Source organism: Bombina bombina, chromosome 2, assembly GCF_027579735.1.
Source record: "Bombina bombina isolate aBomBom1 chromosome 2, aBomBom1.pri, whole genome shotgun sequence".
NCBI classification, from domain to species: Eukaryota; Metazoa; Chordata; class Amphibia; order Anura; family Bombinatoridae; genus Bombina; species Bombina bombina.
The window spans coordinates 1447933887-1447954957 of record NC_069500.1 but is presented as its reverse complement, the minus strand read 5'-3'; the positions used below and the strand labels follow the sequence as shown (position 1 = coordinate 1447954957).

The 21071-nt window shown below is 52.2% G+C and overlaps 1 protein-coding gene across 1 annotated transcript in view; it reads right to left on the bottom strand.

Annotated features, from left to right (window-relative positions):
• AUP1 (AUP1 lipid droplet regulating VLDL assembly factor) overlaps positions 1-21071 on the bottom strand; it is a 239391-nt gene that overhangs the window by 162015 nt on the left and 56305 nt on the right. Inside the window, exon 5 of the mRNA XM_053704416.1 lies at positions 17863-17935. Within this exon, the coding sequence (XP_053560391.1) occupies positions 17863-17935 (73 nt within the window). The remainder of the gene's footprint in view (positions 1-17862; positions 17936-21071) is intronic.

Sequence of the window (21071 nt, the reverse complement as noted above, 5' to 3'; positions counted from 1 at the left end):
AATATCAACGGAATGCAAGGGTTCAAACGGAACCCCCTGAAGAACTGAAAGAACTAAATTGAGACTCCAAGGAGGAGTCAAAGGTTTGTAAACAGGCTTGATTCTAACCAGAGCCTGAACAAAGGCTTGAACATCTGGCACAGCAGCCAGTTTTTTGTGAAGTAACACCGACAAGGCAGAAATCTGTCCCTTCAGGGAACTTGCAGATAATCCCTTTTCCAATCCTTCTTGAAGGAAGGATAGAATCCTAGGAATCTTAACCTTGTCCCAAGGGAATCCTTTAGATTCACACCAACAGATATATTTTTTCCAAATTTTGTGGTAAATCTTTCTAGTTACAGGCTTTCTGGCCTGAACAAGAGTATCGATAACAGAATCTGAGAACCCTCGCTTCGATAAAATCAAGCGTTCAATCTCCAAGCAGTCAGCTGGAGTGAAACCAGATTCGGATGTTCGAACGGACCCTGAACAAGCAGGTCTCGTCTCAAAGGTAGCTTCCAAGGTGGAGCCGATGACATATTCACCAGATCTGCATACCAAGTCCTGCGTGGCCACGCAGGAGCTATCAAGATCACCGACGCCCTCTCCTGATTGATCCTGGCTACCAGCCTGGGGATGAGAGGAAACGGCGGGAACACATAAGCTAGTTTGAAGGTCCAAGGTGCTACTAGTGCATCCACTAGAGCCGCCTTGGGATCCCTGGATCTGGACCCGTAGCAAGGAACTTTGAAGTTCTGACGAGAGGCCAACAGATCCATGTCTGGAATGCCCCACAGCTGAGTGACTTGGGCAAAGATTTCCGGATGGAGTTCCCACTCCCCCGGATGCAATGTCTGACGACTCAGAAAATCCGCTTCCCAATTTTCCACTCCTGGGATGTGGATAGCAGACAGGTGGCAGGAGTGAGACTCCGCCCATAGAATGATTTTGGTCACTTCTTCCATCGCTAGGGAACTCCTTGTTCCCCCCTGATGGTTGATGTACGCAACAGTTGTCATGTTGTCTGATTGAAACCGTATGAACTTGGCCCTCGCTAGCTGAGGCCAAGCCTTGAGAGCATTGAATATCGCTCTCAGTTCCAGAATATTTATCGGTAGAAGAGAATCTTCCCGAGACCAAAGACCCTGAGCTTTCAGGGCTCCCCAGACCGCGCCCCAGCCCATCAGACTGGCGTCGGTCGTGACAATGACCCACTCTGGTCTGCGGAATGTCATCCCTTGTGACAGGTTGTCCAGGGACAGCCACCAACGGAGTGAGTCTCTGGTCCTCTGATTTACTTGTATCTTCGGAGACAAGTCTGTATAGTCCCCATTCCACTGACTGAGCATGCACAGTTGTAATGGTCTTAGATGAATGCGCGCAAAAGGAACTATGTCCATTGCCGCTACCATCAACCCGATCACTTCCATGCACTGAGCTATGGAAGGAAGAGGAACGGAATGAAGTATCCGACAAGAGTCTAGAAGTTTTGTTTTTCTGGCCTCTGTCAGAAAAATCCTCATTTCTAAGGAGTCTATTATTGTTCCCAAGAAGGGAACCCTTGTTGACGGGGATAGAGAACTCTTTTCCACGTTCACTTTCCATCCGTGAGATCTGAGAAAGGCCAGGACAATGTCCGTGTGAGCCTTTGCTTGAGGAAGGGACGACGCTTGAATCAGAATGTCGTCCAAGTAAGGTACTACAGCAATGCCCCTTGGTCTTAGCACAGCTAGAAGGGACCCTAGTACTTTTGTGAAAATCCTTGGAGCAGTGGCTAATCCGAAAGGAAGCGCCACAAACTGGTAATGTTTGTCCAGGAATGCGAACCTTAGGAACCGATGATGTTCCTTGTGGATAGGAATATGTAGATACGCATCCTTTAAATCCACCGTGGTCATGAATTGACCTTCCTGGATGGAAGGAAGAATAGTTCGAATGGTTTCCATCTTGAACGATGGAACCTTGAGAAACTTGTTTAAGATCTTGAGATCTAAGATTGGTCTGAATGTTCCCTCTTTTTTGGGAACTATGAACAGATTGGAGTAGAACCCCATCCCTTGTTCTCTTAATGGAACAGGATGAATCACTCCCATTTTTAACAGGTCTTCTACACAATGTAAGAATGCCTGTCTTTTTATGTGGTCTGAAGACAACTGAGACCTGTGGAACCTCCCCCTTGGGGGAAGTCCCTTGAATTCCAGAAGATAACCTTGGGAGACTATTTCTAGCGCCCAAGGATCCAGAACATCTCTTGCCCAAGCCTGAGCGAAGAGAGAGAGTCTGCCCCCCACCAGATCCGGTCCCGGATCGGGGGCCAACATTTCATGCTGTCTTGGTAGCAGTGGCAGGTTTCTTGGCCTGCTTTCCCTTGTTCCAGCCTTGCATTGGTCTCCAAGCTGGCTTGGCTTGAGAAGTATTACCCTCTTGCTTAGAGGACGTAGCACCTTGGGCTGGTCCGTTTCTACGAAAGGGACGAAAATTAGGTTTATTTTTTGCCTTGAAAGGCCGATCCTGAGGAAGGGCGTGGCCCTTACCCCCAGTGATATCAGAGATAATCTCTTTCAAGTCAGGGCCAAACAGCGTTTTCCCCTTGAAAGGAATGTTAAGTAGCTTGTTCTTGGAAGACGCATCAGCCGACCAAGATTTCAACCAAAGCGCTCTGCGCGCCACAATAGCAAACCCAGAATTCTTAGCCGCTAACCTAGCCAATTGCAAAGTGGCGTCTAGGGTGAAAGAATTAGCCAATTTGAGAGCATTGATTCTGTCCATAATCTCCTCAAAAGGAGGAGACTCACTATCGACCGCCTTTATCAGATCATCGAACCAGAAACATGCGGCTGTAGCGACAGGGACAATGCATGAAATTGGTTGTAGAAGGTAACCTTGCTGAACAAACATCTTTTTAAGCAAACCTTCTAATTTTTTATCCATAGGATCTTTGAAAGCACAACTATCCTCTATGGGTATAGTGGTGCGTTTGTTTAAAGTGGAAACCGCTCCCTCGACCTTGGGGACTGTCTGCCATAAGTCCTTTCTGGGGTCGACCATAGGAAACAATTTTTTAAATATGGGGGGAGGGACGAAAGGAATACCGGGCCTTTCCCATTCCTTGTTAACAATGTCCGCCACCCGCTTGGGTATAGGAAAAGCTTCTGGGAGCCCCGGCACCTCTAGGAACTTGTCCATTTTACATAGTTTCTCTGGGATGACCAACTTGTCACAATCATCCAAAGTGGATAATACCTCCTTAAGCAGAATGCGGAGATGTTCCAACTTAAATTTAAATGCAATCACATCAGGTTCAGCCTGTTGAGAAATGTTCCCTGAATCAGTAATTTCTCCCTCAGACAAAACCTCCCTGGCCCCATCAGACTGGGTTAGGGGCCCTTCGGAAATATTATTATCAGCGTCGTCATGCTCTTCAGTATCTAAAACAGAGCAGCCGCGCTTACGCTGATAAGTGTTCATTTTGGCTAAAATGTTTTTGACAGAATTATCCATTACAGCCGTTAATTGTTGCATAGTAAGGAGTATTGGCGCGCTAGATGTACTAGGGGCCTCCTGAGTGGGCAAGACTCGTGTAGACGAAGGAGGGAATGATGCAGTACCATGCTTACTCCCCTCACTTGAGGAATCATCTTGGGCATCATTGTCATTATCACATAAATCACATTTATTTAAATGAATAGGAATTCTGGCTTCCCCACATTCAGAACACAGTCTATCTGGTAGTTCAGACATGTTAAACAGGCATAAACTTGATAACAAAGTACAAAAAACGTTTTAAAATAAAACCGTTACTGTCACTTTAAATTTTAAACTGAACACACTTTATTACTGCAATTGCGAAAAAACATGAAGGAATTGTTCAAAATTCACCAAATTTTCACCACAGTGTCTTAAAGCCTTAAAAGTATTGCACACCAAATTTGGAAGCTTTAACCCTTAAAATAACGGAACCGGAGCCGTTTTGAACTTTAACCCCTTTACAGTCCCTGGTATCTGCTTTGCTGAGACCCAACCAAGCCCAAAGGGGAATACGATACCAAATGACGCCTTCAGAAAGTCTTTTCTAAGTATCAGAGCTCCTCTCACATGCGACTGCATGCCATGCCTCTCAAAAACAAGTGCGCAACACCGGCGCGAAAATGAGGCTCTGCTTATGCTTTGGGAAAGCCCCTAAAGAATAAGGTGTCTAATACAGTGCCTGCCGATATTATTATATCAAAATACCCAGATAAAATGATTCCTCAAGGCTAAATATGTGTTAATAATGAATCGATTTAGCCCAGAAAAAGTCTACAGTCTTAATAAGCCCTTGTGAAGCCCTTATTTACTTGCTGAATAAACATGGCTTACCGGATCCCATAGGGAAAATGACAGCTTCCAGCATTACATCGTCTTGTTAGAATGTGTCATACCTCAAGCAGCAAGAGACTGCACACTGTTCCCCCAACTGAAGTTAATTGCTCTCAACAGTCCTGTGTGGAACAGCCATGGATTTTAGTGACGGTTGCTAAAATCATTTTCCTCATACAAACAGAAATCTTCATCTCTTTTCTGTTTCTGAGTAAATAGTACATACCAGCACTATTTCAAAATAACAAACTCTTGATTGAATAATAAAAACTACAGTTAAACACTAAAAAACTCTAAGCCATCTCCGTGGAGATGTTGCCTGTACAACGGCAAAGAGAATGACTGGGGTAGGCGGAGCCTAGGAGGGATCATGTGACCAGCTTTGCTGGGCTCTTTGCCATTTCCTGTTGGGGAAGAGAATATCCCACAAGTAAGGATGACGCCGTGGACCGGACACACCTATGTTGGAGAAAGAGAGAGAGAAAGAAAGAAAGAGAGAGAGATGAATACAAATGAATGCACTGAGAGCACCTCAGTGAGACAACAGAAGACAGAGAATTCAGTATCTCATCTACATCACTGGTAAGTGGTTTATACAAGAAGCAGATAACTATGTCATGGACACCAGACTGCCAAAAGCTACCCCCCAACCCCCCTACTACCTGGCCCACTGCTTATTACACAAGTTTTGTTCCTTTCATGGCTTACGGGATCTCCCAAACCCTTCCTGTGTCATGTCTTACAGTTTGTACCTCCTCAAGGAAGAGTTGATCACTTGCCGCCTGACCCCTCTCTGACTGGCCGGGCTCCTGGAACTACTGTCTGTCTGGACTACCCCGGATGCCTGCTAACCTTTACCCCAGGTCGCTCCAGAGGCCCTTTGTCCAAGAGCTCTGCATTTTGGGGGATTTGTTGTGCCTTTGGTGGACAAGGGCTGGGTTGATTGCCGAGGGGGAGCTCCCTCGGGAACCAGGGTTTTTGAACACCCCCATCTCCATATCTTTAACAGGCTGTAACTCTGGCTCCCCCGGGATCACCCAAAAACCACGACCTAGGTACTGTGGGGACTCTATGGGACTGTGGCTCCTATGGAGGTGCCGGACTGTCTGGAGGAGCGGAAAATCTTGGGATCAGATAAGGCTCTGAATGTGTATATAAGATGTGTGGTTTTCCCAATAAAGTCTGTTTGTGTTTTCACCTGAATACTGGTCTTATCTGGTTATTTGGGTGGGCTACTTTCTATAATCACTTTCCAGCTATACAGCTACAGGTTCCGGGGAGAAAGCAGGACCTTTTGATGGAGCTACCCAGTCGGGGTAGCCGGTATCCGTCACATTGGCAGGCAGCGGTGGGATCTGCTTGTTCCACGCGGTTCCTGCTGACAGAGAAGAAGCGCCACAGTAGCCTGCAACTATGAAAGCTGAGGTCCTATGGAGAGTACAAAAAGCGCTGGTCCAACAGGACAAGCTGAGCTGGACATTATCCACCAGCAACTATGGAGGGAGGCTCTTCAACAAGAACAGGACTGTTATGGAAAGGTCCTCCCCACTGCTGATGAAAGGTACTGGCTCCAGCTAGACTTACGAGTGCCTTTCTTGAGAGAGCAGCCCAGGGAGGAATTGCTAACTACACTAGATGGACTGGTCCAGGCATAGATGTGGCTGGAGGACGACTACAGGGCCCTCTGATGGCACGGTATGCAAGCGCGGCCATAGCTGGAGGATGACGTCCCCCCAGAGAGCTTTGGCTTCTGCGGCCCTGGATTGCTATTTGAGAAGCAGGCAAAGGACCCAGATTTTGGGAGTGAGGCGGAGTGGAGACCGGAGGACATTAGTGAGTACCAAGAGAGATTGTTGAATCTCTCGGGGGGGTATCACGGCTACTAAACGATCTTGATTTTATAAGTGTCCAGGAATGGGAGCTGGTCTACAAAAAAGCTGCTAGACTCTGCTCAGCAGCCCGGTGAGGCTCCCTTTGCCTGGGACTATCAGGAGGCCATAGCCAAAAGCTCTGAAGGCCTGGCTGAAAGGTCAGCAATGGAGGCGTTTGACAGTGGACTCTACCCCCCTCTACACGCAGCTACAGAAGCAGAGCTCCTATGGCGTAGGCAGCAAATACTGGCCCATCTTAACGAACCTGCACAGAGCGAAATGGGATGGAGGGATGCATCTACCCAGCAGCTGGTCAAGGGTTCAAGGGATGGAGAAATCGTCTCATCCCCCAAGCGGCAGAGACATTTCCAAGGAAAGGAGAAAGCGGCAGAATGAGTTCCAGGGAGAGGAGGTAGCAGACATCCCTCCTCAGAGAGAGAGAGAGAGAACCTCTCTCTTTCCCCAGCAGCAGAACATTTCTCACAGGGGGCAGACATGACATTAGGCCCAGGGGGGGCCCGGCCCTGCAGTTGGTACCACAAGTTTGGGCACCAGAGTCTTGCCTGCCCCACCAAGGAGCAACCTCCCCCTCTAGTCTGGGGTGGGAATACAGCCAGAAACCGGCACTGGCTTTGTTTGTGGCTGGGTCAGCCGGTACTCACAGAGGGAGGCAGTGTGGACATGGAATCTAAAGACACTAGAACTTGTGGGAGAGCATCTGTTTGGGAGCCGGCCTTGGCAAACTTGTTTGGGACTTTGCATCATGTGACTATCATGTGAGCCCAGGGTGCAAGGGATAAACGACAGCAGGAACCCCCCAGGATGCCCCAAGACCAGGAGAGATGGGATAACCTCTCCCAGCAATCGAGAACTGGAGGGCCACCGTCTGACAGCACCAGGCCGACCCGTTAAGGGTCTAGCCGGGTCTGCCGAACTGGAGGGGGGGAGATGTCACAGATACCAGACAGCCAAGGCTACCCCCCACCCCCCTACTACATGGCTCACTTCCTGTTACATTAGATTTGGCCATTTCATGGCTTACGGGATCTCCCAGATGCGTGCTATGTGCGGTTTTGCTGTGTACACTTGGTCATGGAAGAGCTTATCTATGACCAGGAAAAACCCTCCAAGGCTGGCCGGGCTCCTGGAACTCCCAGTCGGCCGCCCCACAAGGACACTCGCCTAACTCCTCTCAGGCTGACCGGGCTCCTGGAACTCCCGGTCGGCCACAGAACAGCAGGACAACCGCTAACTTTACCCCTGGTCGCTCCAGCGGCCCTTTGCCCCAGTACTCTGCTCTTTTGGGAATTGGTAGCCCCTAGGGAGGACAAGAGCTGGGGGAATTACCGGAGGGGAGCTCCTTTGGGAAATGGGGTTTTGGACACCCCTACCCTCATTACTTCAACAGACTGTATCTCCGGTCCCCAGTAAGGAATCACGCCGCCACCCCTGGGTACTGGAATTCTGTGGGACTATGGCTGCTATGGAGGCACCAGTCTGTCTGGAGGGGCGGGAATGGCGGGAAAATTGTGGGATTGTCCAGTGTCTTATCAAGATGAGCTTTGTGTATAAAAGGAGTGTATGTTTTACAATAAAATCAGTTCTTGTTTTACCTGAATGCTAGTCTGTCTAGTTATTTGGGTGGGCTCCAGCTAAAATCACTTTCCTGGGCTACATAGCAGCCTGTTCCAGGCAGAGGAAGGACCCTCTGGCAGAGCTACCTAGTCTGGGTAGCCGGAGTCTGCCACAGGGTGGGACCCTGAAAACTGGTGCTGTCGGTCATCAGGGGTGGCTACAGGCTGTGGTCACTTGCCAGCTACATAAGCTGCAGTTGGCAGGGTGGAAGCAGGACCCGTTTGGCGAAGCTACCCTAACGGGGTAGCCGGGGTATTCATCACAGTAAGTGCTAGATCTGACCTCCCAGCAGGTAGATGGCGCTGCTACACATTTAGTGCTAGATCCGACCTCCCAGCAGGACTAGGGGGGAGGAGCACTGTCACAGATACCAGACTGTCAAAGCTACCCCCACCCCCCTACTACCTGGCTCACTGCTTATTACACCAGTTTTGGCCCTTTCATGGCTTAGGGTATCTCCCAAACCCTTCCGGTGCCATGTTTTACTATTTGTCCGCCTGACCCCTCTCTGACTGGCTGGGCTCCTGGAACTACTGGCCAGCCGGCCGGACTACCCCAGTCACCCGCTAACCTTTACCCCAGGTCGTTCCAGAGGCCCTTTGCCCCAGAGCTCCACTCTTTTGGGAATTTGTTGTGCCTTTGGTGGACAAGGGCTGGGGTGATTGCCGAGCTTTCCAACGACACCCTGGAAGTGCCACTGCTCCCCCGGGATCACCCCGAAACCTAGGTACTGTGGGGGCTCTATGGGACTGTGGCTCCTATGGAGGTGCTGGACTGTCTGGAAGGGCGGGAGATCTTGGGATCAGATAAGGCTCTGAATGTGTATATAAGCAGTGTGTGTTTCACAATAAAGTCTGACCGTGTTTCACCTGAATACTGGTCTTCTCTGGTTATTTGGGTGGGCTACTTGCTATAATCACTTTCCAGCTATACAGCTGCAGGTTCCAGGGAGGAAGCAGGACCTTTTGGCGAAGCTACCCAGTCGGGGTAGACGATATCCGTCATAAATGATTCATGTGTGTGTGTATATGTCAGTCCTGCTAGAGGGTAACTGCTAGAGTCGACCGCCAAGCAGGTAGAGGGCACTGCTAGATAGAAAGGGCTAGATCTGACCTCCCAGCAGGTAGCGGGCAGTGCAAGAGGGTAAGTGCTAGATGTGACCTCCCAGCAGGTAGAGGGCGCTGCAAGATGGCAAGTGCTAGATCTGACCTCCCAGCAGGTAGAGGGCGTTGCTAGATGGTAAGTGCTAGATCCGACCTCCCAGCAGGCAGAGGGCGCTGATACACATTAAATGCTAGATCTGACCTCCCAGCAGATATTGGCCGGTGCAAGAGGATAAGTGCTAGATCCAACCTCCCAGCAGGTAGAGGGCGCTGCTAGACGGTAAGTGCTAGATCTGGCCTCCCAGCAGGTAAAGGGTGCTGCTAGACGGTAAGTGCTAGACTCGACCTCCCAGCAAGGTGAGGGTGCTGATAGATGGTAAGTTCTAGATCCGACCTCCCAGCAGGTAGAGGGTGCTGCAAGATGGTAAATGCTAGATCTGACCTTCCAGCAGGTAGAGGGCGCTGCTAAATGGTAAGTGCTAGATCTGACCTCCCAGCAGGTATTGGCCGGTGCAAGAGGGTAAGTGCTAGATCCGACCTCCCAGCAGGTAGAGGGCGCTGCTATATATTAAATGCTAGATCCAACCTCCCAGCAGGTATTGGCCAGTGCAAGAGGGCAAGTGCTAGATCCAACCTCCCAGCAGGTAGAGGGCAAGTGCTAGATCCGACCTACCAGCAGGTAGAGGGCAAGTGCTAGATCCAACCTCCCAGCAGATAAAGGGCGCTGCTAGAGGGTAATGCTAGATCCAACCTCCCAGCAGGTAGAGGGTGCTGCTAGAGGGCAAGTGCTAGATCCAACCTTCCAGCAGATAAAGGGCGCTGCTAGAGGGTAATGCTAGATCCAACCTCCCAGCAGGTAGAGGGCAAGTGCTAGATCCAACCTCCCAGCAGGTAGAGGGCGCTGCTAGAGGGTAAGTGCTAGATCCGACCTCCCAGAAGGTAGAGGATAAGTGCTAGATCCGACCTCCCAGCAGGTATTGGCCGGTGCAAGAGGGTAAGTGCTAGATCCAACCTCCAAGCAGGTAGAGGGCGCTGCTACACATTAAATGCTAGATCTGACCTTGCAGCAGGTATTGGCCGGTGCAAGATAATAAGTGCTAGATCCAACCTCCCAGCAGGTAGAGGGAGCTGCAAGACGGTAAATGCTAGATCAGACCTCCCAGCAGGTAGAGGGCGCTGCTACAAATGAAATGCTAAATCCGACCTCCCAGCAGGTATTGGCCGGTGCAAGAAGGCGCTGCTAGACGGTAAGTGCAAGATCCGACCTCCCAGAAGGTAGAGGGCAGTGCAAGAGGGTAAGTTCTAGATCTGGCCTCCCAGCAGGTAAAGGGTGCTGCTAGACGGTAAGTGCTAGACTCGACCTCCCAGCAAGGTAGAGAGCGCTGCTAGATGGTAAGTGCTAGATCCGACCTCCCAGCAGGTAGAGGGCGCTGCTAAGAATTAAATGCTAGATCCGACCTCCCAGCAGGTAGAGGGCGCTGCTACACATTAAATGCTAGATCCGACCTCCCAGCAGGTATTGGCCGGTGCAAGAGGGTAAGTGCTAGATTCGACCTCCCAGCAGGTAGAGGGTAGTGCTAGATCCGACCTTCCAGCAGGTAGAGGGTGCTGCTACACATTAAATGCTAGATCCGACCAACCAGCAGGTATTGGCCGGTGCTAGAGGGTAAGTGCTAGATCCGACCTCCCAGCAGGTAGAGGGTGCTGCTACACATTAAGTGCTAGATCTGACCTCCCAGCAGGTAGAGGGCTCTGATAAAGGGTAAGTGCTAGATCTGACCTCCCAGCAGGTATTGGCCTGTGCAAGAGGGTAAGTGCTAGATCCGACCTCCCAGCAGGTAGAGAGCGCTGCTACACATTAAATGCTAGATCCTACCTCCCAGCAGGTATTGGCCGGTGCAAGAGGGCAAGTGCTAGATCCAACCTCCCAACAGATAGAGGGCGCTGCTAGGGGGTAATGCTAGATCCAACCTCCCAGCAGGTAGAGGGTGCTGCTAGAGGGCAAGTGCTAGATCCAACCTCCCAACAGATAGAGGGCGCTGCTAGGCGGTAATGCTAGATCCAACCTCCCAGCAGGTAGAGGGCGCTGCTAGAGGGCAAGTGCTAGATCCGACCTACCAGCAGGTAGAGGATAAGTGTTAGATCCGACCTACCAGCAGGTAGAGGGCGCTGCTAGAGGGTAAGTGCTAGATCCAACCTCCCAGCAGGTAGAGGGTGCTGCTAAAGGGTAAGTGCTAGATCCAACCTCCCAGCAGGTAGAGGGTGCTGCTACACATTAATTGCTAGATCCGAACTCCCAGCAAGTAGAGGGTGCTGCTAAAGGGTAAGTCCTAGATCCGACCTCCCAGCAGATAGAGGGCGCTGCTAGAACGTAAGTGCTAGATCCGACCTCCCAGCAGATAGATTGCGCTGCTAGAACGTAAGTGCTAGATCCGACCTCCCAGCAGGTAGAGGGCGCTGCTAGACCGTAAGTGCTAGATCTGACCTCTCAGCAGGTAGAGGGCGCTGCTAAAGGGTAAGTGCTATATCCGACCTCCCAGCAGTTAGAGGGCGCTGCTAGAGGGTAATGCTAGATCTGACCTCCCAGCAGGTAGAGGGTGCTGCTAGAGGGTAATGCTATATCTGACCTCCCAGCAGGTAGAGGGTGCTGCTAGAGGGTAATGCTAGATCCGACCTCCCAGCAGGTAGAGGGTGCTGCTACACATTAAGTGCTAGATCTGACCTCCCAGCAGGTAGAGGGCTCTGATAAAGGGTAAGTGCTAGATCTGACCTCCCAGCAGGTATTGGCCTGTGCAAGAGGGTAAGTGCTAGATCCGACCTCCCAGCAGGTAGAGAGCGCTGCTACACATTAAATGCTAGATCCTACCTCCCAGCAGGTATTGGCCGGTGCAAGAGGGCAAGTGCTAGATCCAACCTCCCAACAGATAGAGGGCGCTGCTAGGGGGTAATGCTAGATCCAACCTCCCAGCAGGTAGAGGGCGCTGCAAGATGGCAAGTGCTAGATCTGACCTCCCAGCAGGTAGAGGGCGTTGCTAGATGGTAAGTGCTAGATCCGACCTCCCAGCAGGCAGAGGGCGCTGATACACATTAAATGCTAGATCTGACCTCCCAGCAGATATTGGCCGGTGCAAGAGGATAAGTGCTAGATCCAACCTCCCAGCAGGTAGAGGGCGCTGCTAGACGGTAAGTGCTAGATCTGGCCTCCCAGCAGGTAAAGGGTGCTGCTAGACGGTAAGTGCTAGACTCGACCTCCCAGCAAGGTGAGGGTGCTGCTAGATGGTAAGTTCTAGATCCGACCTCCCAGCAGGTAGAGGGTGCTGCAAGATGGTAAATGCTAGATCTGACCTTCCAGCAGGTAGAGGGCGCTGCTAAATGGTAAGTGCTAGATCTGACCTCCCAGCAGGTATTGGCCGGTGCAAGAGGGTAAGTGCTAGATCCGATCTCCCAGCAGGTAGAGGGCGCTGCTATATATTAAATGCTAGATCCAACCTCCCAGCAGGTATTGGCGAGTGCAAGAGGGCAAGTGCTAGATCCAACCTCCCAGCAGGTAGAGGGCAAGTGCTAGATCCGACCTACCAGCAGGTAGAGGGCAAGTGCTAGATCCAACCTCCCAGCAGATAAAGGGCGCTGCTAGAGGGTAATGCTAGATCCAACCTCCCAGCAGGTAGAGGGTGCTGCTAGAGGGCAAGTGCTAGATCCAACCTTCCAGCAGATAAAGGGCGCTGCTAGAGGGTAATGCTAGATCCAACCTCCCAGCAGGTAGAGGGCAAGTGCTAGATCCAACCTCCCAGCAGGTAGAGGGCGCTGCTAGAGGGTAAGTGCTAGATCCGACCTCCCAGAAGGTAGAGGATAAGTGCTAGATCCGACCTCCCAGCAGGTATTGGCCGGTGCAAGAGGGTAAGTGCTAGATCCAACCTCCAAGCAGGTAGAGGGCGCTGCTACACATTAAATGCTAGATCTGACCTTGCAGCAGGTATTGGCCGGTGCAAGATAATAAGTGCTAGATCCAACCTCCCAGCAGGTAGAGGGAGCTGCAAGACGGTAAATGCTAGATCAGACCTCCCAGCAGGTAGAGGGCGCTGCTACAAATGAAATGCTAAATCCGACCTCCCAGCAGGTATTGGCCGGTGCAAGAAGGCGCTGCTAGACGGTAAGTGCAAGATCCGACCTCCCAGAAGGTAGAGGGCAGTACAAGAGGGTAAGTTCTAGATCTGGCCTCCCAGCAGGTAAAGGGTGCTGCTAGACGGTAAGTGCTAGACTCGACCTCCCAGCAAGGTAGAGAGCGCTGCTAGAAGGTAAGTGCTAGATCCGACCTCCCAGCAGGTAGAGGGCGCTGCTAAGAATTAAATGCTAGATCCGACCTCCCAGCAGGTAGAGGGCGCTGCTACACATTAAATGCTAGATCCGACCTCCCAGCAGGTATTGGCCGGTGCAAGAGGGTAAGTGCTAGATTCGACCTCCCAGCAGGTAGAGGGTAGTGCTAGATCCGACCAACCAGCAGGTATTGGCCGGTGCTAGAGGGTAAGTGCTAGATCCGACCTCCCAGCAGGTAGAGGGTGCTGCTACACATTAAGTGCTAGATCTGACCTCCCAGCAGGTAGAGGGCTCTGATAAAGGGTAAGTGCTAGATCTGACCTCCCAGCAGGTATTGGCCTGTGCAAGAGGGTAAGTGCTAGATCCGACCTCCCAGCAGGTAGAGAGCGCTGCTACACATTAAATGCTAGATCCTACCTCCCAGCAGGTATTGGCCGGTGCAAGAGGGCAAGTGCTAGATCCAACCTCCCAACAGATAGAGGGCGCTGCTAGGGGGTAATGCTAGATCCAACCTCCCAGCAGGTAGAGGGTGCTGCTAGAGGGCAAGTGCTAGATCCAACCTCCCAACAGATAGAGGGCGCTGCTAGGCGGTAATGCTAGATCCAACCTCCCAGCAGGTAGAGGGCGCTGCTAGAGGGCAAGTGCTAGATCCGACCTACCAGCAGGTAGAGGATAAGTGCTAGATCCGACCTACCAGCAGGTAGAGGGCGCTGCTAGAGGGTAAGTGCTAGATCCAACCTCCCAGCAGGTAGAGGGTGCTGCTAAAGGGTAAGTGCTAGATCCAACCTCCCAGCAGGTAGAGGGTGCTGCTACACATTAATTGCTAGATCCGAACTCCCAGCAAGTAGAGGGTGCTGCTAAAGGGTAAGTCCTAGATCCGACCTCCCAGCAGATAGAGGGCGCTGCTAGAACGTAAGTGCTAGATCCGACCTCCCAGCAGATAGATTGCGCTGCTAGAACGTAAGTGCTAGATCCGACCTCCCAGCAGGTAGAGGGCGCTGCTAGACCGTAAGTGCTAGATCTGACCTCTCAGCAGGTAGAGGGCGCTGCTAAAGGGTAAGTGCTATATCCGACCTCCCAGCAGTTAGAGGGCGCTGCTAGAGGGTAATGCTAGATCTGACCTCCCAGCAGGTAGAGGGTGCTGCTAGAGGGTAATGCTATATCTGACCTCCCAGCAGGTAGAGGGTGCTGCTAGAGGGTAATGCTAGATCCGACCTCCCAGCAGGTAGAGGGTGCTGCTACACATTAAGTGCTAGATCTGACCTCCCAGCAGGTAGAGGGCTCTGATAAAGGGTAAGTGCTAGATCTGACCTCCCAGCAGGTATTGGCCTGTGCAAGAGGGTAAGTGCTAGATCCGACCTCCCAGCAGGTAGAGAGCGCTGCTACACATTAAATGCTAGATCCTACCTCCCAGCAGGTATTGGCCGGTGCAAGAGGGCAAGTGCTAGATCCAACCTCCCAACAGATAGAGGGCGCTGCTAGGGGGTAATGCTAGATCCAACCTCCCAGCAGATAGAGGGTGCTGCTAGAGGGCAAGTGCTAGATCCAACCTCCCAACAGATAGAGGGCGCTGCTAGGCGGTAATGCTAGATCCAACCTCCCAGCAGGTAGAGGGCGCTGCTAGAGGGCAAGTGCTAGATCCGACCTACCAGCAGGTAGAGGATAAGTGTTAGATCCGACCTACCAGCAGGTAGAGGGCGCTGCTAGAGGGTAAGTGCTAGATCCAACCTCCCAGCAGGTAGAGGGTGCTGCTAAAGGGTAAGTGCTAGATCCAACCTCCCAGCAGGTAGAGGGTGCTGCTAAAGGGTAAGTCCTAGATCCGACCTCCCAGCAGATAGATTGCGCTGCTAGAATGTAAGTGCTAGATCCGACCTCCCAGCAGGTAGAGGGCGCTGCTAGAACGTAAGTGCTAGATCCGACCTCCCAGCAGGTAGAGGGCGCTGCTAGAACGTAAGTGCTAGATCCGACCTCCCAGCAGATAGATTGCGCTGCTAGAACGTAAGTGCTAGATCCGACCTCCCAGCAGGTAGAGGGCGCTGCTAGACCGTAAGTGCTAGATCTGACCTCTCAGCAGGTAGAGGGCGCTGCTAAAGGGTAAGTGCTATATCCGACCTCCCAGCAGTTAGAGGGCGCTGCTAGAGGGTAATGCTAGATCTGACCACCCAGCAGGTAGAGGGTGCTGCTAGAGGGTAATGCTAGATCTGACCTCCCAGCAGGTAGAGGGTGCTGCTAGAGGGTAGTGCTAGATCCGACCTCCCAGCAGGTAGAGGATAAGTGCTAGATCCGACCTACCAGCAGGTAGAGGATAAGTGCTAGATCCCAGCAGGTAGAGGGTGCTGCTAAAGGGTAAGTGCTAGATCCGACCTCCCAGCAGGTAGAGGGCGCTGCTAGACTAAGTGCTAGATCCGACCTCCCAGCAGGTAGAGGGCGCTGCTAGACAGTAAGTGCTAGATCCGACCTCCCAGCAGGTAGAGGGCGCTGCTAGACCGTAAGTGCTAGATCCGACCTCCCAGCAGGTAAAGGGCGCTGCTAGACCGTAAGTGCTAGATCTGACCTCTCAGCAGGTAGAGGGCGCTGCTAAAGGGTAAGTGCTATATCCGACCTCTCAGCAGGTAGAGGGCGCTGCTAAAGGGTAAGTGCTATATCCGACCTCCCAGCAGTTAGAGGGCGCTGCTAGAGGGTAATGCTAGATCTGACCTCCCAGCAGGTAGAGGGTGCTGCTAGAGGGTAGTGCTAGATCCGACCTCCCAGCAGGTAGAGGATAAGTGCTAGAGCCGACCTCCCAGCAGGTAGAGGGTGCTGCTAAAGGGTAAGTGCTAGATCCGACCTCCTAGCAGGTAGAGGGCGCTGCTAGACCGTAAGTGCTAGATCCGACCTCCCAGCAGGTAGAGGACGCTGCTAGACAGTAAGTGCTAGATCCGACCTCCCAGCAGGTAGAGGGCGCTGCTAGACCGTAAGTGCTAGATCCGACCACCCAGCAGGTAAAGGGCGCTGCTAGACCGTAAGTGCTAGATCCGACCTCCCAGCAGTTAGAGGGCGCTGCTAGAGGGTAATGCTAGATCTGACCTCCCAGCAGGTAGAGGGTGCTGCTAGAGGGTAGTGCTAGATCCGACCTCCCAGCAGGTAGAGGGCGCTGCTAGACCGTAAGTGCTAGATCTGACCTCCCAGCAGGTAGAGGGCGCTGCTAAAGGGTAAGTGCTAGCTCCGACCTCCCAGCAGTTAGAGGGCGCTGCTAGAGGGTAATGCTAGATCTGACCTCCCAGCAGTTAGAGGGCGCTGCTAGAGGGTAATGCTAGATCTGACCTCCCAGCAGGTAGAGGGTGCTGCTAGATGGTAAGTGCTATATCTGACCGTCCAGCAAGTAGAGAGCGCTGCTAGAGGGTAAGTGCTAGATCCGACCTCCCAGCAGGTAGAGAGCGCTGCTAGAGGGTAAGTGCTAGATCCGACCTCCCAGCAGGTAGAGAGCGCTGCTACAGATTAAATGCTAGATCCGACTTCGCTGCTAGAGGGTAAGTGCTAGATCTGACCTCCCAGCAGGTACAAAAGGGTAAGTGCATGTGTTCCACTGCCATCAGTTCAGACTTAGTATCTTACAAGCAGAAACTCCATTTCTGTGTCCGACTCTGATCTACTCACTGACCCTGAAGGGCAGTGGTTGAATCATCTGATGAAGCCAGAATTAGCTCCATGAAACGTTCTAGACTTTTGTTACAGCACATGGCGCTACTTACAAGCTGTGCAGACTGCGAAGCAAGCTCACAGACTTGCGAGTGTACAGTCTGCCATAGCGTGGCCCAGATATCCCTGGATAAGACCCTGGTAACAACTTTACAGCTGACCATATGCTTGAGATTGGACTCCAGACTCTGGCCCAGAATCCAGGGTCTCCAACACTAAACCCGGCCTAGGTTCTGGACGGTTCTGACTTTTATGGTTCTGAAGAATACTTACAGTATGAATGATGACTGTAAGATCTCTAGAATTTGGGTATTTCCAATAAATTAAGTATTTTGTTTGTTTTAATTGATACAGTTCAGTGAAATGGGGCACTGAGAAATGAGATCAGGGGACTGTATGCTGTAACGGCAGCTGGCCTGCACCGATGGGATTGAGGAAAATGACCAGATTTGCTCTTGGGTCTGTCCCTGTACTTGGCTAATGAGGTTGTGGCATGGTCTGCCCGGGCATGCTTGCCACTTAATGATAATTTAGTGTATTACATCTGATGCTCAAACACAAACTCACATCATACTGTTCTAATAAATGGTAAATAACAATAGACAGGAGGGGAGGTTTACTTTTAGACATCCATAAGAAGGCACCAGTAGTACAAGAATATTACACATGGGGACAGATGGGAAGGAAGTGGACAAGAGAGGACAGCTAAGGTAGTTAGTGATAAGCAGACTGGCAGCTTGTTGGCACAATGACTGACCTACTGTCCCATGAACCAAGCTGGACACAGTGACACCCGCACAAAACAAACAAGTTAAAGCATGGACAGCATCCTGTACAACATCTGACAATGTGATGGTCACGTGTGTGTGATGCCCCTGCCACCTGGTGACATGTAATTAATAGCAAGAGGCACTGTCACTTACCGGAGAGATGAGGGGTCTCTGGACACGAAGCGTGAGCGGCTGAACCGTGTCTGATAGAGAGAATGGCCAGGAGCTGGAAGAGAGGGCGAGAGCACCATTACAGAGGGAAAAAAAGAGCCAAAAGTGAGACAGGAGAGGAGAGCGACTGCGAGAGAGGGCGAGAGTGAAAACACGACAGGCGACAGTGAGACAGGAGAGGAGAGCGACTGCGAGAGAGGGCGAGAGTGAGAAGACACGACAGGCGACAGTGAGACAGGAGAGGAGAACGACTGCGAGAGAGGGCGAGAGTGAGAAGACACGACAGGCGACAGTGAGACAGGAGAGGAGAACGACTGCGAGAGAGGGCGAGAGTGAGAAGACACGACAGGCGACAGGAGAGGAGAGCGACTGCGAGAGAGGGCGAGAGTGAGAAGACACGACAGGCGACAGTGAGACAGGAGAGCGACTGCAAGAGAGGGCAAGAGTGAGATGACACAATAGGCAACAGTGAGACAGGAGAGGAGAGTGACTGCGAGAGTGGGCGAGAGTGAAAAGACAATGCCAGGCGACTGTGAGACAGGAGAGGAGGGCAAGAGTGAAAAGAAACAATGACAGGCAACTGAGACAGGAGAGGAGGGCGAGAGTGAAAAGACACAATGACAGGTAACAGGAGAGGAGAGCGACTGCAAGAGAGGGAGAGAGTGAGAAGACACGACAGGCGACAGTAAGACAGGAGAGGAGAGCGACTGCAAGAGAGGGCGAGAGTGAGAAGACACGACAGGCGACAGTAAGACAGGAGAGGAGAGCGACTGCAAGAGAGGGCGAGAGTGAGAAGACACGACAGGCGACAGTGAGACAGGAGAGGAGAGCGACTGCAAGAGAGGGCGAGAGTGAGGACGACATAACAGGCGACAGTGAAAAGAAACAATGACAGGCGACCGGGAGACAGGAGAGGAGAGCGACTGCAACAGAGGGCGAGAGTGAGAAGACACGACAGGTGACAGACAGGAGAGGAGTGGAGAGCGACTGCAAGAGAGGGCGAGAGTGAGAAGACACGACAGGCGACAGTAAGACAGGAGAGGAGAGCGACTGCAAGAGAGGGCGAGAGTGAGAAGACACGACAGGCGACAGTAAGACAGGAGAGGAGAGCGACTGCAAGAGAGGGCGAGAGTGAGAAGACACGACAGGCGACAGTAAGACAGGAGAGGAGAGCGACTGCAAGAGAGGGCGAGAGTGAGAAGACACGACAGGCGACAGTAAGACAGGAGAGCGACTGCAAGAGAGGGCGAGAGTGAGAAGACACGACAGGCGACAGTGAGACAGGAGAGGAGAGCGACTGCAAGAGAGGGCGAGAGTGAGGACGACATAACAGGCGACAGTGAAAAGAAACAATGACAGGCGACCGGGAGACAGGAGAGGAGAGCGACTGCAACAGAGGGCGAGAGTGAGAAGACACGACAGGTGACAGACAGGAGAGGAGTGGAGAGCGACTGCAAGAGAGGGCCAGAGTGAGAAGACACGACAGGCGACAGTAAGACAGGAGAGGAGAGCGACTGCAAGAGAGGGCGAGAGTGAGAAGACACGACAGGCGACAGTAAGACAGGAGAGGAGAGCGACTGCAAGAGAGGGCGAGAGTGAGAAGACACGACAGGCGACAGTAAGACAGGAGAGGAGAGCGACTGCAAGAGAGGGCGAGAGTGAGAAGACACGACAGGCGACAGTAAGACAGGAGAGGAGAGCGACTGCAAGAGAGGGCGAGAGTGAGAAGACACGACAGGCGACAGTAAGACAGGAGAGGAGAGCGACTGCAAGAGAGGGCGAGAGTGAGAAGACACGACAGGCGACAGTAAGACAGGAGAGGAGAGCGACTGCAAGAGAGGGCGAGAGTGAGAAGACACGACAGGCGACAGTGAGACAGGAGAGGAGAGCGACTGCAAGAGAGGGCGAGAGTGAGAAGACACGACAGGCGACAGTAAGACAGGAGAGGAGAGCGACTGCAAGAGAGGGCGAGAGTGAGAAGACACGACAGGCGACAGTAAGACAGGAGAGGAGAGCGACTGCAAGAGAGGGCGAGAGTGAGAAGACACGACAGGCGACAGTAAGACAGGAGAGGAGAGCGACTGCAAGAGAGGGCGAGAGTGAGAAGACAAGACAGGCGACAGTAAGACAGGAGAGGAGAGCGACTGCAAGAGAGGGCGAGAGTGAGGAAGACATAACAGGCGACAGTGAAAAGAAACAATGACAGGCGACCGGGAGACAGGAGAGGAGAGCGACTGCAACAAAGGGCGAGAGTGAGAAGACACGACAGGTGACAGACAGGAGAGGAGTGGAGAGCGACTGCAAGAGAGGGCGAGATCACCATGACACAGGGGAATAAACAGTAAACAATGAGACAGGAGAGGAGGGTGATAGTGAAAAGACACAATGACAGGTGACAGGAGAGGAGGGCGAGAGTGAGAAGAAACAATGACAGGCGACAGTGAGACAGGAGAGGAGAGCAACTGCTAGAGAGAGCGAGAGAAAGAAGACAACAGGCGACAGTGAGACAGGAGAGCGACTGCAAGAGAGGGCGAGAGTGAGAAGACACGACAGGCAACAGTGAGACAGGAGAGACGAGTGACTGCGAAAGAGATGGCGAGAGTGAGAAGACAAAATGACAGGCGACTGTGAGACAGGAGAGGAGGGCGAGAGTGAAAAGACATGGTGACAGGAGAGGAGGGCGACTGCAAGAGAGGGAGAAGATATGACAGGCGACAGTGAGAAGACAATGACAGGCGACGTGAGACAGGAGAGGAGGGTGAATGCAAGAGTGAGAAGACAATGACAGGTGACAGTGAGACAGGAGAGGAGGGCGAGAGTGAAAAGACACGGTGACAGGAGATGAGGGCGACTGCAAGAGAGGGAGAAGACACGACAGGCGACAGTGAGAAGAAACAATGACAGGCGACAGTGAGACAGGAGAGAAGGGCGTGAGTGAAAAGACATGGTGACAGGAGAGGAGGGCGACTGCAAGAGAGGGAGAAGATATGACAGGCGACAGTGAGACAGGAGAAGAGAGCGAATGCAAGAGAGGGCGAGAGTGAGAGGACACAACAGGCGACAGTGAGACAGGAGAAGAGAGCGAATGCAAGAGAGGGCGAGAGTGAGAGGACACAACAGGCGACAGTGAGAAGAAACAATGACAGGCGACCGGGAGACAGTAGAGGAGAGCAACTGCAACAGAGGGCGAG